The sequence below is a fragment of the Lepidochelys kempii genome, chromosome 7 (assembly GCF_965140265.1).
Source record: "Lepidochelys kempii isolate rLepKem1 chromosome 7, rLepKem1.hap2, whole genome shotgun sequence".
Taxonomy (NCBI): Eukaryota; Metazoa; Chordata; order Testudines; family Cheloniidae; genus Lepidochelys; species Lepidochelys kempii.
Window position 1 is genome coordinate 61,892,224 of NC_133262.1, and position 15,386 is coordinate 61,907,609.

General features: G+C 38.8%; 1 protein-coding gene across 2 annotated transcripts in view; it reads left to right on the forward strand.

The window, feature by feature from the left end:
- VCL (vinculin) overlaps window positions 1-15,386 on the forward strand; it is a 105,815-nt gene that overhangs the window by 79,016 nt on the left and 11,413 nt on the right. For both annotated transcript variants that reach the window (XM_073353147.1, XM_073353149.1), the window contains exons 11-18: window positions 937-1,127; window positions 4,248-4,447; window positions 5,098-5,226; window positions 6,487-6,636; window positions 7,352-7,460; window positions 8,496-8,798; window positions 9,433-9,560; window positions 10,951-11,136. In XM_073353147.1, the coding sequence (XP_073209248.1) occupies window positions 937-1,127; window positions 4,248-4,447; window positions 5,098-5,226; window positions 6,487-6,636; window positions 7,352-7,460; window positions 8,496-8,798; window positions 9,433-9,560; window positions 10,951-11,136 (1,396 nt within the window). The remainder of the gene's footprint in view (window positions 1-936; window positions 1,128-4,247; window positions 4,448-5,097; window positions 5,227-6,486; window positions 6,637-7,351; window positions 7,461-8,495; window positions 8,799-9,432; window positions 9,561-10,950; window positions 11,137-15,386) is intronic.

The following is a 15,386-nucleotide window of genomic DNA, read 5'->3' on the forward strand; positions in this document are numbered from 1 at the left end:
GTTACACAGAGAAATTTGCATCCTGAAAGTGTAATTAGCTGTTCTGTTGAGAATGAATGTCTCATACTGTGGGTTTTCCTCCTACATGGAGCAAAACATTTTCATGGGAAAGAGAATATCATAGTCTTCACACTTCAGATTCACAAGTAGCTTGTAGCAAGGGATTCCTTCCTGTCCTATATCTCCACTACAGAAGATCAGATGGCATGAGGTCCCCCTATAAGAAGATATCTATCTCTGCTATAAAAATTCTCCACAGGCAAGGTCTAGCTAGAAACTGGCCTCTTTGCACCACCGGAGCAGTAGAAAGGAGCTGCAGAATAACACAGAATTTTGCCCACAGTCTGTAATACTAACTAAGGTGCACTTATGCATTTACTGATACAGTTGCCTTCCCAAATGATAACTCTGGTCCTTTAAGAAAGTTACTAAACTATCAGATGGTCTTTCAAGCACTTGGATCATTAATCGTTATGCCTATGTTCTAAATCAGATAAAGCTTAGAAAAGCATAGTATTAAAATGGTCCCACAAGGATCTGTGAGCTTTAGTTCAATATTTAGCTAAAGAAAGTGTTTCAATATCAGATCTGAAAAGAAGGTGCAGGGTGGAAGAGGAGGGTTACACTTATGTGGGTGTCAACAGTGGTCTTTAATATTAAATCTGTCACGTTTTCCATTTGTAGTTAGTGCTTTTAACATAAGATTTTCTTCAGATTTTGCTACCCTACAGTCTGTACATTGGTGTCTTTCTAACCCCGTAAATAAAGTCCTGTATAAGTCATTATTCTTAATTTCTGTTTTTGTACATAATGAACATAGTTATAGTGAACTGATTCACGAGAGTATTACAGTTAAATCTGTTTTCAGAAATATATAATGTCTTGTATTGATTTCAGTTGAGCGTGTGACTTCAACTATCTTTTTTGGATTTTCAGTGGGAAAGGAGACTCTCCAGAGGCCCGGGTACTGGCTAAGCAAGTAGCTACATCACTGCAGAATTTACAGTCTAAAACGAACAGGGCAGTAGCAAACACCAGGCCAGTTAAGGCAGCTGTTCATTTGGAGGGCAAGATTGAGCAAGCTCAAAGGTGGATTGACAATCCGACAGTTGATGACCGTGGAGTAGGTGAGCTGTTTGCTGAATAACTGTTTGGCTTCATAATAAATCAGAAAAATAAAACTGCATCTCCTGAGATTTTGTTTAGCACATCTGAGACGTTTGGTTTATGTAGAGGTGCATAGTTTATAGCCTGTGGCTCATAGCAGCATTCTGTGCTGCTTCTGCTGGTGAAGTGTGGTGATGGATCCTCCACTTATGAATTTAAGCAGAGGAAAATGAGCATCATATTGAAGATGGGAGAACTTGCAATGTAAAAAGGGCACAAAGGCTAAGAAAACTTTGAGGACCTTTCCAAGGTGATCATCAGATCAGCTGGATTTGTGAATTTAACATGCGTTCACTATCCTAAATAAAAATTGGTATAAAATCACTGTGTTCACAAAAAACTTGATAAGTCAACAAGTGGTACCATACATGCCTTTGAAGTTTTCTAATATCCATACATGTAAGTAGGAACAAAACAAAATGCAGTATTTTTTACACTGCTTTGTATTGTTTGTAATTCAAGTACAATGCCTAAAATACACATTTGTATATCGGCTGGCAAATTAGGAAATTAACTCCCATGTAAATAGAAAGTAGATGTTACATTCTGTAAGGGTTTTTCGTAAAGATATGGCTTCACCTCATACAGTTTCTACACAATCTTATGGAACAGCAATATTGTTTTGTTACCAGCAAGCAATGGAAAACGTGATCAAATAGTCATGGTATGTCACTTGCAGGCATATAGTAACGATGCAGGAGTTGCTTTATTGTTAATAATTGGAAGTGGTGGGAAAATTAATTAAATCTTTTTTACGAAGACAAATGCTGCATCCCCACCCCCTCACATTTGTGGTGTTTTTCTTGTTTTCTGACCAGCTTTCTAGCTGGCAGGGTGGCTTTTATCCAAAAAATAGTTTCAATAAAGGTTTTTTTGAAATCTTCATTTTACAATCTCATTCATCATAATAGCGAGGTGCAGACAGCAGAGCTGTGAAAGCTACGAGGAATCCCAACCTGACCCAGCTGTAGTGCAGTTGTAGACCTTCTGTGCCTGCCCTCACCTTTCGGTGCGGTCAGGATTACGTCTGTTGATGTGTGAACAACCTGATTTTTAGATCACTGGTAGGGTTTGCAAGGCTGGCAGTTAAAGAGACCTTTTTATTTTTGAACTTTGCCAATTTTCTCTAGAAGTTGACAATAAACGTGGAACGGTACCATGCAATTTTAGCCATTTTCTGATGCAGGAACTGTACAACAAAGTGTGATAAGACTCCCCAGGCCTTTTGGAAGCTGTGAAAGTGTGTCCCAGGAGGTCTGGTTGCCTTGGTGGGAACTTCTCCAATTTCAAACTGCCCCAGAATCCACTGCATCCTACATCAGCATTCAGCTCCTGGAAGCATGAAATGTAAACAGATACGATTGTTCACTCTTTCCCCTTCAAAAGAAAAATAAGCAAAAGTTTAGATGCAAAAAAGATTTATAATTGCATAGTTACATTTGAGATTTTACATGCAAATTATGTAATTTCCATAGGAATTGGAACTCTCCTGCATTGGAAATATGTTAAGGCTTTAGTCAATAGGTACAATAATATATAATGCCAAAAATGTGTGAAGAGCCAGAATAAGTAGTTGTGGGAGCCTTAACTTTGGAATTTAAGTGTTTAAAAATTTGTTGTAATGTTGCATTAATGTGTGTTGTTTTTGACTTTTATTTTATTATGGCTGTTGGTAAGATTCCTGTATGAAGGATTCATTGGGAACACAGTGCTCTGTTAGATCTCTACAGTATTATTGAAAGAATTTGGCCTGGTAAATTTAGTCTTATGAAAATATTTCTGAGCTGTTCTCTGAACAGGGAGTTTGACCATGTCACAAATAACTTTGCATGTTTACACTTCTCCCAGTGTAAAGTCTGGCCCTATAGGATGGATTGATTGAAGTTCTGAACCATAAAACATATGTTGTTCGAAAATGGTGTGGGTCATTTTGCTGGCATCTCCTGCTGTTTGCTTTGTAAACAGCTTCATTATAATCTGCCTCTACTGAGCGATAAATGGATTAAAATCTTTAATTCTCACTGCCAGATTAAAAATTGGGCAGGATAGGGTGAAATATACCAAATGAATGTCTTCATCACCTGCTCCTTGCTTACTCCAAAACAACAACTTGAATAGATATTACTGGATTCCAACAAGACTCTACTTGGCTAAACTAAGAGATGTCACAAAATGTTGCATCTTGTATATTCTGGGGCTGTGACACAATTATTCTCATCTCTCTGTAACCAAATCTGTAAACTTATCTCCTGAGCTCTAAACTTCTCTGTTGCAGAGTCAGCCAAATTTGTGTGTGTTAGATTTAAGTGAAGACAGCCATACTCCATGTATCTTTAAGACTTAAATGTAATAACTCCCATTTAATAGAACTCTGCTGTGCTATTAGAAAAACAAAGAGCACCAGTCTCTAAACAAATGAACACCACAGATTGTCAAGACTAAATATGGAGATAATTTGCAAGAAAAAAATGGTTGTCATCCCTCTCTCCCCGCCTCCACCCTAACCCTTGGAAACTTAAGTCTCACATCGCAGCTGATAAATCTCTCCTATGTATGAAGTCTGAAGAAAAAGAGGATATGATGCACATCACTACTCTGTTTTCTACCCCTTTTATTTTTTGTCTCTTCCTCCTTGTTGCCTTTGCTTGGTTTAGTTATTGCACCTAGACTTCTTTCCCTAAAATAATTTTGGGGGGATGGAGGCCAATTTACAGTAATCAGAATCGGTGAGTATTGTTAAGGTGGTATCAAGTTCATGGTGATTAGATCAGTGGGAACACAATTAACTAATAATCTGTTCTTGCCAACCCACTCTAGTTAAGGATGGTGAGGCTTGGGCCAAGCATCAGCATATTGCACAAAAGGAGAGTTTGAAGAGACTTTAACTCTCCATTGGGTTTGAAATGCGGTTGAGTGCAAATCTCGTTCTTCAAATACAGCTGAATAATCAGAAGGTTAAGTTTTGAACCAAAAAATAAAATTAGTCCTTAATTGCTACTCACTTGACAGTACAACTGAGTTACTCCCTCTACCTCTGGGGTCTGTGAATTACTGAAGTACTGTACTTTTTTCTATTGTAGGCCAGGCTGCAATCCGGGGACTGGTCGCTGAAGGTCGTCGTTTAGCCAATGTCATGATAGGACCTTATCGTCAAGACCTCCTTGCCAAATGTGATCGCGTAGAACAGCTGGCTGCCCAGCTAGCTGATCTGGCAGCAAGAGGAGAAGGAGAGTCACCTCAGGCTAGGGCGATTGCCACTCAGCTCCAGGATTCTTTGAAGGTAAAACTTCATTATAGGTAGAATGGTCACCATTTTGTAGCAGTTTAAGAGCTGAGGAAGCCTCTGCTCATGCTGGTGGGATGGGTACATAAATACTAAATTCAGTATGAAGTAGCATAGGAAAACTTACAGTGAATACTTGACTGTGGAAGCAGCTTTCACTGGAAGTATAGAGAGCTCCATGCTTCAGTGAGACTTAAAGCACTTGGTTTCATACTTTAGGGACCAAATCTTGGTGTGCTGTAGGAAAGACAGACTAATTTAAAGAGTCTATTCCATCTGCAGTTCCTGATGAGCAGCAGGATGGGTTTTGTACATGGAAAGAGATGCTCAGAAAACTGGCCAAGTATTTAAAGTTTTCTTTTTCACTTACCAAAGATACCACATCAGCAGCAACTTATCTGAGGACCATCTAGGGTCTCACACTATACTGTTCATTCCCTCAATGGTAATTTGGTCTATAATCACTAGTAGCCAAAGGGTTAACATTACAGATAGCTTTAAGAAGCAGTATTTAAAAATACTTGGTAAAGGATATTTCTGTTGGTTGCCATTTTGTGTGGTCCCATGAAGTTTGTTTTTGCAAGAATGCTGTTTCTGGGATTTGAAGGTCCTACAAAATCTTATGATTTTCATGCTATGTTTTTCAGGATCTGAAAACAAGGATGCAAGAAGCTATGACCCAGGAGGTTTCTGATATTTTTAGTGACACTACAACCCCAATTAAACTATTGGCAGTGGCAGCCACTGCACCTCCTGATGCACCCAATAGGGATGAGGTAAGTGTGGTAGGAACAACCAATATTTTCTTACATTCAGCTTCTAATACTTAACTACACAGTTTTACAAGACAATATTTTTGCCCTTAGTCTTCTGATCCATAATTGCTAATAAAGAATGGATGAGCAGTAGTCTGAACTACTGAGAGTTGAAGGTTATGTCATGATTCACTAGAAAAGTTAGTCCCTAAACATTCAGTAAATCTTAGGATCTTACCAAGGATCTTCTGTCATGATGCTGTTGACATTCTTAAGCTACTTGTATGACAGATGGGTACTTAAACTAGTTAATCCTTTTTATATCTTTATATGTAATAGATGCTGATCATGTTCATCTAAGGACACATCAATCAATGTGTTAGACCTAATTTTTTTCACTGTGAAACTCGCTTTCTGTGCTTCTGATCACTGGCTTTATGCAAAATGTACTAAGTGCTGTACTTGGAAGTTGTATTTGGCCAGCTGGTTGGCACAGGGCCAGAACGATTCCAGATGCCTGAGAATTTGGCTTTGCAGGATAGATTTGTTTAAAAATTTTTTTTTAAAGACTAGAGCACATACTCAGAAAATAAGTGTATAAAACAAAGTGTGTGTGTGTGGAGAGACAGACATTTTTCTATTTAGAATGTTTTAGTTTCTAGAATAAATATCCACTTTATTATAACCTTCCATGGAAAATTCTTTTCTGTTTTATTTCTTACTTTTTAAATTAGATATATTAAAGCCTTTTAGGAAAAATCTGTGAAACTTAATGAATTTAGAAATAATTATATCAAGCATGACAGTCATAACCTTTGGCATGTGCTGCATTCTTCCCATCAACGAAACCTAGTTTTTGGTAGGCAAATTAATTCCTAGGGAGCTATGGGTTCAAAGCTGCTGTGACAAAATGCCTTTTATTATGCAGTGTGAGGAATTCCTGACTAGTTCTACTACAGAATAATGTAAGACATACCATTCGTCAGTGGAAGTGTGATAACACACCTTGGCAACAAGCTGTACAGGATGGATTAGCAGTTTAAAATGTCTGTTAATTTGATTAGAAAAACTTGGAAATAACATAAGAATTACAAAGTAAAACATTGTCCCAAGCACCTGACTAGCAAATAGGAAATCTTGGATTCAAATTCCCCCAGTGTCTGAAGTAAATCTATTAGTAGGTCAGACAGCATGGTGCAGAGTGTGGTATTACACTTTGAATAGAAAAGAAAGCATCTCTTTGAGAAGGTAATAATGCACTTTTCCCCCACTCTCTTACAGGTGTTTGATGAAAGGGCAGCAAACTTTGAAAACCATGCTGTTAGACTTGGAGCAACAGCAGAAAAAGCAGCTGCTGTTGGAACTGCTAATAAAACCACAGTGGAAGGCATTCAAGCAGCTGTGAAATCAGCAAGAGAACTCACGCCGCAGGTCTCTTTACTCATCTCATAATTATAATAAATTAGTTGGCATTGTTAATCTCCAAAGGAATTTTCTGTATGATCCCAGTCACTAAAGCATGATGTGGGTGATCTTACCGTTACCATTTGTGTTAAGATGTAACTAACATGAAGAACCCTGTGTGTATTTGTGTTGTGATGTCCACTTCAAGGTGGAACTATAAAAATGAGGATGTGTTTAGCTATTACACACAACAAGGCTGAATAGATGATGGAGACAGTCTCATGCTCTCCAACTTTTGGGCAGTAATTTCAATGAATTTTCCTCCTAACAAAAATGATTTTTAACAAAACATATGAGTAGAAAATAATGAATTTTTCTTTTAAAATGATTTTCTAACTTCATGTAAAAGCATAATTTTGTACAGTCATATAGGTCTATGTTTGATATATACTGCTCATTTGCTTTAGCTCCTTTGAGCAAAATTTTATCATGAAAGTGGAGCTTTTTGTGTGACACGTGAATTGCAATTTGAGATACCTGGTGTCTAAGGGCAATTTTAAATCCTTTTCACACAGTGGAATTCTTTGTGCAGCTGAAGGCTTTTCATAGTGGAACTAAAATTGACATATGAATATTAAAAGTAAAACTAGAAAATAGTTGTATTAAAATAGTGTAGTTTCATGACAATGTATAGTATCCCTGTGTAACAATATTTTTGTATTAAATATTTTACATTTGGCAGGTAATATCAGCTGCTCGTATCCTCTTAAGAAACCCTGGAAATCAAGCTGCTTATGAACATTTTGAGACCATGAAAAACCAATGGATTGATAATGTAGAAAAAATGACAGGTAAAGAATTCTTGCTGAAAGCTTTGTTACTCATTGCTCATTATGGGTATTTTTTCTCCTGTTAAGGTGGATGAAATGTGCACAATATAATGGCTGCACAACTTTTTGTGTCTGAAAGAAATAGCAGGCCTACAGTTTGACCCAGGAAAACACCTATGTTGCATAGTACTAACAATACTGGTTTCCTCCTTTTATATAGGTGCTAAATTAAACCCACCCATTATTCTCTAGTTTAGGGGTCCTCAAACTTTATTGCACTGCGACCCCCTTCTGACAACAAAAATTACTACAGGACCCCAGGAAGGGGGACCGAAGCCTGAGCCCGCCCCACCCAAGCCCCTCCACCCCAGGGGGAGCCACTGCCCCAGGCTGGGGGGCCAAAGGGCTTGGGCTTTGGCCCTGGGCCCCAGCAAGTCTAAACCAGCCCTAGCGACCCCATTAAAATGGAGTTACGACACACTTTAGGCTCCCGACCCACAGTTTGAGAACTGCTGCTCTAGTTCAGACTTGCAAAGGCCTTTCTAATGCACTTTCAGCATGGTATTTCTACACTGGGATATCTTGTCAATCAAAACAAATTTCTTCTAAAAGTCATCCTTTCTGATGTGACTTGTCTTGCTGCCACAGAGCAGCAGATTACTGTTGAGCTCTGTTCCACTGTGCATGTTGCTGCTGGCATGCTGTGGATGAGGGCAGGCATGAGTGGATTGTGGATTGTATGCTGTTCATGCAATAACATTTCTAGATAACGGTATTTCTTGTTCCTTCTTTCAAGCTGACATATGACAATGGTTGGGAAAATTTGTTTTAAGTTGTTACAACGAACAAATGATGAAGATAATGCTGTATCTTTGTGCTACTGTATGTAACTTTCTCTGGCACACTTTTCTCTAACAATCTAAACTCTGTATCTAAGGAGCCAAACATCCAGGAGAGTAAATACTTCCAAACGTGAACAACCTCCAGAGCCCTAAATACCCATTTCCCTTTCCATACATGGAAGTGGAATGTTAACATGTTCAATTTTTATCCTAGGGTTGGTAGATGAAGCAATTGATACCAAGTCTCTCTTGGACGCATCAGAAGAAGCTATTAAGAAAGACCTAGATAAATGTAAAGTTGCAATGGCCAATATCCAGCCTCAGATGCTTGTAGCTGGTGCCACCAGCATTGCTCGGCGAGCAAACCGAATCTTGTTGGTGGCAAAGAAGGAAGTTGAAAATTCAGAGGATCCCAAATTCCGTGAAGCTGTTAAGGCAGCCTCTGACGACCTAAGCAAAACTATATCACCAATGGTAATGGATGCTAAAGCTGTGGCAGGAAACATTTCTGATCCTGGTAAGCATAAAGCAAAGAGCTTCTCTCAAACATTTTTTCCCCTTTTTGATGCTTGAAGCTTTTGCACGTTTGAAACAATTAGTTTTTCTCCTTGTCCATATATCATGACCTCAAAAACCCCAGTATCATGCAATCAAGATGCACACTACTTAATGCTTTTATTAAGTTCAGTGGGAAAACCTCCAGTGAGTTAAAGGGAACAGGATCAGCCTGTAGTTTACTACTTTTGTTACCACCTATGAAGAGACTTGTATCTTGTGATCTTTGTCCCAGGTGAGTATCTGAAATGTGCTGGCAAGAGGACATCTGTATTTTTTCTGTAAAATGGCAAGATGTTGTGTATTTGTGCCTGAGTCTACTTTGGCTATTCATAGTGGATTCTTACTCTAGTCATAGCACTAGTTTAAACCCGCTGGCTATTCTACAGTTAACATTCCAAAAATTAAAACTCACTGTACAACATTCTGTCTGTTGTTTAAATACCATTATATTTTGCAACTAAGTGTTGAAAGTACCTAAATTTGAACCAGGTATTGTGCAAACTGCAAATACTCCTGAGAGTAGTGCTTTTTCCCCCTCTAAGCATGCAGGGTGACAAGGGCATATTACATTAAGCATTGGATTTTCTGTTCAGGTTTGCAGAAGAGCTTCCTGGATTCTGGATATAGGATTCTGGGAGCTGTGGCAAAAGTCAGAGAAGCCTTCCAGCCTCAAGAACCTGATTTCCCTCCTCCTCCCCCCCCTGACATTGAGCAGCTTCATGTAAGTACAATTCAGTTTCTCAGTAATGGTACATTTGAGTTGTACTGGTACTGATTGGCTTTAAGATTAAACTCGATAAGTTTATGGAGGAGATGGTATGATGGGATAACATGGTTTTGGTAATTAAATGTTCATGGTAAATAGGCCCAGTGGCCTGTGATGGGATATTAGATGGGGTGGGATCCGAGTTACCCGGGAAAGAATTTTCTGTAGTATCTGGCTGATGAATCTTGCCCATATGCTCAGGGTTTAGCTGATCGCCATATTTGGGGTCGGGAAGGAATTTTCCTCCAGGGCAGATTGGAAGAGGAGGCCCTGGAGGTTTTTCGCCTTCCTCTGTAGCATGGGGCACGGGTCACTTGCTGGAGGATTCTCTGCTCCTTGAAGTCTTTAAACTACGATTTGAGGACTTCAATAGCACAGATATAGGTGTGAGGTTTTTTGCAGAAGTGGTGGGTGAAATTCTGTGGCCTGCATTGTGCAGGAGGTCAGACAAGATGATCATAATGGTCCCTTCTGACCTAAATATCTATGAATCTATGATTGCATCCAGTGACAATAAAGCTTTTATCAGAGACACTTCAGTTCAGGTAGAGTCGTGTTGGGATGTACCGGACTTGTTTTCACTTTAAATAGTTTTAGTGGTCCTTTTTTAGAAGTTAGCATAATTACTTAATTACTTAACTTAAGATTGAAGCACTTCATCAAAGAGCCTGATACAAAGACCAATGGAAGACTTTCATTAACTTCAGTGGACTTTGCATGAAGTGCAAACATCACGGAACTCTTCTTGAAGCAGGTAGAGGGAGAGAGGCAACCTTTGAGACAGCTAGACTCCAGTCCATTGTTTGCTTTATAGATCCACGTTTCTTAAGTGACAGGACTTTCAAACAGGAAATACAGAAGTTAACTGCATCTTCTAAAGAGACTGTCTTTCAGCGCAATGGTTGTAATTTTTGTCTTAGCAAATAAAATGATTAACAATATCACCTCACTCTTATATGCTTTGTCTCATGTAGTGAGGAGTGGGGAAGCCTCAAATTCTACCCACTAGTTCATACTAGTTATGATCTCCCATACTTTCGCCTGTGATATGGGTTAGTTTAATGTAGAGGAGAAGTATTGATTTTGACCAAATGGAAAACATTTGTTTTATTCTTTAAATAAAAATGTTAGTTGTATTTGGCTGGTCAGCACCACAAACTTAGTGGGCCAGCCTTCAGTGTGCAAAGTCGTAAACTACTGTGAACGTACTTTTCTTGTGATGGAGAGTCCTTTAAATGTGAGACAGCATGAGCTCCTCATTGTCCTACAGATGCCTAACAACCTGGTACCATGTTTTGTGCCAGTATATTTTCAAGTGTACTGAATATATTCCTTTCTTGCTCAGCTGACTGATGAACTTGCACCTCCAAAACCACCCCTTCCAGAGGGTGAAGTTCCACCACCCAGACCACCTCCCCCCGAAGAGAAAGATGAAGAGTTCCCAGAGCAGAAAGCGGGAGAGGTGATTAATCAGCCCATGATGATGGCTGCTAGGCAGCTACATGATGAAGCCCGAAAATGGTCTAGCAAGGTAAGTGAAGTGTATAAAAGGGCTTGTTTCTATTGACTCTAACAACTAACGTAAGAAAGGTGTTTATCTCTGGAAATTAGAAATAACAGTCAAAGATCTAGGACTGAAAGAAATCAGAGTCATTGTCCAGGACCAATCATGAGCTTGACAGTCCAAAGTCAGCTGTTGCCATTCCTTTCATTTCCTGGGATAAAACAAAACATTATAGTTGGGACTCTGTGTATACCATGATTAAACAGCTGGATATTTGTCACAGCATTATGCTGAAGATTACAGGCTTTCATTTTTCCAACCTTTATGGCTGTGAAAAAATTGTATACTTCTCAGACTAGGAGTCAATGCAATGATGAGTGTAAATCCCTAAAAAATGGCTCTGTGAGACATGATGTGCTCCATATGCCTCCATGGGGTGTTAATTTTGAAAACTAATGATGCAGATTTCAGTGGCAGTATTGTTAAATGCTAGTGAACTAGTTTACACTCCAAATTAATGTGCTTATCCCACAAACCCAGACGGCCTTCCATAGCTTCTCAGATACTGAAACCACCTCCTATTTTCCCCTACAGCTGCAAAACCTCCTGCTTTCTCCTGACCCCCTTTTATAATAGAATTTATACATTTGTACTGCTAAGCCCCGCTCTACACCTAAAACTTAGGTCGACCTAACTACATTGCTCAGGGCTGTGAAAAATTTTGCACCCTGCGTGATGTAGTTAGGTCAACCTAACTCCTGCTGTACATACAGCTAGTTCGATGGAAGAATTCTTCCATTGGCCTACCTACTTCCTCTTGAGAGGATAGATTTACTACAGCAATTGGAATAAACACACTGAAGCAACAGAAGGGAAGTGTCTACATTACAGCGGTGTAGCTGCAGCTGCACTTCTGTAGACATACCCTAAGTTCTGGAGTGTGCTGAAAATGTAAATGTTAGGGGCAGAATAAAATATGTGGAATTTAATATCACATGAAACAAAGGGTACAATTATAATTAGTTTTTTTTTTTAAATTAAATATGAAAATGCAGTTGGAAGATGCCACAGAATCTCCTCACTGCTATAATGTGGCTGCAGAATGCAAGAGTATTGCCACAGAATTAGGCCAAGCTTGTTGTGAAGTAGACCGGCTCTTGATTATAGCATCCCTGAATTAGTGAAGCCACTCTGTTTGAATGTTTATACCCATCCACTGGATATCTATTCTTGAATCATTGCCTCTGGAGAAATTAGAAGCTTTTTACCTTCAAAACATCGAATAGCAGAACAGCTGTCTCAAGGTCATTCTTATGTGGAGAGCTACTATACTGCACCTTACATTCTGTGTAAGTATGGATTTGCCTTCCATGCTCACTTTGTGTTTGTGGTCATCAAAGCTGGTTAGTGTGTCACAGAAGCATGGATATTTTTTCCCCGTTTAAGGTAGGAAACTGACAGCTATGTTAAAACTACTGTAAGTAGTTCTGGTAGACATCACAGAAACCAACCAGTCAGGCTAGATTGGGTGACTGTAGGTAGCTCATTCATTGAACTCTTCTCCTCCTGAACCATCTGTTTCTAGAAGATGTATCATTTTTGTTTAAAAAAACCTCTACCCCTTTGAGCTGTGTGTTCTAGGAAGGTACTATTTGTTCAGACACCTTATTATTAAAAGCCATTGTATGACTTTGGGGTCAAAGATCATTCAATTTAAAGGGTTAAAATTAGCACTGAATTGGGAGATTAATGCTCAGTGCATTAGAATTCCATATGTAGGAAAAGTGAAACTTGTAGCACTTGTGAGCTGGGTTGTGTTAATTCTGGGGAGAGCTTTTCTACAATAGCTGTATAAATGTACTGTGTGGAAATTATTTTAAAGTTTGTAAGGTTTATGGTCAAAGTGACAGTATAAAAATGGGACCACCTCACTCCTTTTTATTCAGTCACCCTTACACATACTGACAAAAATATGTCTTTCCTCCTCTTAGCTATATTGACAGGTGCTTTGAGCATCTGGAGTCTATTCTGGTTTGTATATCAATGTAATTTTTTAGCTATGTTACAATTATAGAGACAAATTCTGCCCTTGTTTGCAGCTGTACAAAGCCCATTCTAGGCAGGAGGTGTGGGCTTCCACAGGTGTAACTTGTAGGCCAGAATTTTGGTCTGCAAAATTGCCATTGTTTGGGATGATGTGTAAGCCAGAAAACAGATCCTGATGAGTTAGGAGCACTGAGTCGGAAAGGCCTCTTTACTTGTAAAATGAGGAAAATTGATCTGGATCATTGATGTAATAAACATGAAACCCTGCAAATCCATTTTGGAGCCACTTTTCCGACTAGAAATGTGTTTTACATGAGAAGTTCAGTATATTTTCTGCTGGGTTTATTGTTACCTGTGTGTGTTTATATCCCAAAAGGAGTACTCCTTTATCTTGTTAATCATCTTAAAAGGTAATTTTGAGGAACAATGGGTTATAATTTCCACTTTTCAGAAAGTGCTTTGTGGTTTGGATTTTAAAGCTGACAATCCAATTAAATACAATAAGTACTTAAATATTTGTTTACCATATGTAGTTTATATGTTAAGTAATATGCCTACTAAAATATTTACCTACCAGAGCAAAACACCAGTACAGCTTAAAAAAATAAAATGTACAACTTCTCCTATATTTAGCATGAGCCTCAACTCTGGGGTCTCTGGATTATAAAACAATATTTTCAGAACCTTTCAAGAAAAGTGATTCAAACCAACCAAACCAGGAAATTGAAGTCTAACCTTTCATCCTTCGTTCATGCTTTTAAAGTTGCATCAGCTGCAAAGCAAGCTGGTCCCATGAGTACAACTGCAGGAAATTGCAATGTCCCATGGTGTGCATCCCCCGCCCCTGCTCTTCCCTGCAGATCATGGATACCATCTTGGATTTAATTTGGGTTCAGTTTTAAAATGCTTTCTTTTGAGCAGTAATGATCCTCAGAGAAGCTATTTAAAAGATGAGTCTTTAACTTTCCACTGCAGCCACAGGAGGTGGCCTTCTCTTATGAAGAAAATCTAGCATGGCAGGCACTGAGCGTGATGTGTGGGACTTGACAGATCATGAGACACAAGATCCAGCTCATCCCAAGCCTGCTGGACTTCAGGCTGAGGCAGGCTCTCAGTGCACAAAGCCAGTATTTCATTTTTGTGTTTTCACAATCAGATGCTTTTATAACTTTTTGTATGGGCGGGGGAGGGAAAGGAATGCTTAATATCTTTTTAACAGGCTTTTGATTGCTCTGTTTTTATAAGACTCAAAAGTTACCAGTTTAATCTTTTTACAAATGTCATTTTTGACTGGGCAAACCCAGGAATTCTCTCACCTCTGTAATGTCTTATGGAGGGTCCATAAGCCCATGTGGGTCAGGTTTCCCAAATACATAGTTTCTGCCTCTGCATTATCTATATCAGGATAACTTTGGCATTAGGGTTTGCCAGTTTTATAAAGTCTATCAATCAAAAGGGGCTAATATTGTGTAATGTCTGGAAGATGCTCTGCATGACTAAGATTTTTTTTAAGATGAGTCACTTATTGAGTTTAAATTGTAACTTTTCCCTTTCAGTGTTTTTCTGGTGTAGATTTTGTCCATAAAAGGCCTTGCCTTAAAAACAAGGCTCATTAGAAAATACATACCTTCTTGATAAGGATTGTTTGGCTTGTTTCATTCTCTTCGTCTGGTATGAAGAATGTGATTAGTAATTCTGTATAATACAATGGTCCTGGAAGTGTTGGCTATGGTAACATGCCATGCAAAATATGCTGTGACGTTGTTTTCTTACGTATCTCCTCCCCACACTCTGTACTGTAGCCATTATTTGTAATGGCTTAAATCATCATTTTTTCACACAGAAAAGGTAATAACTGCAACATTATGGTGAAACAATATAGTTCTCTTCATAATCCCTTTGTACTCTAATCATTCGTATTCACAGTGCTTTGTTTTACTAAGTCCATTTTCAGTCTGTTAGCAAACACTAATAACTTAATTTCCAAGAATGAGCTCCTTTCCCTTTAATCTTTTTTGTTCTCTGTGTACTCTGGTAGCCCTTCACTTCCAATCCTGCTACTCCTCTGTTGTTAATTCTCTTCTTTACCTCTCTAAGGGAACAGAAAGCAGTATCTGGAATCTATATTACCTCAGCCTATTCTTATCCCAGCCAGACATCCTTATGTGAAACCGCATCCACAAAGTTTGTTTTCACCATTACCAAATTATACCACCATTGTCTTGCCAGAA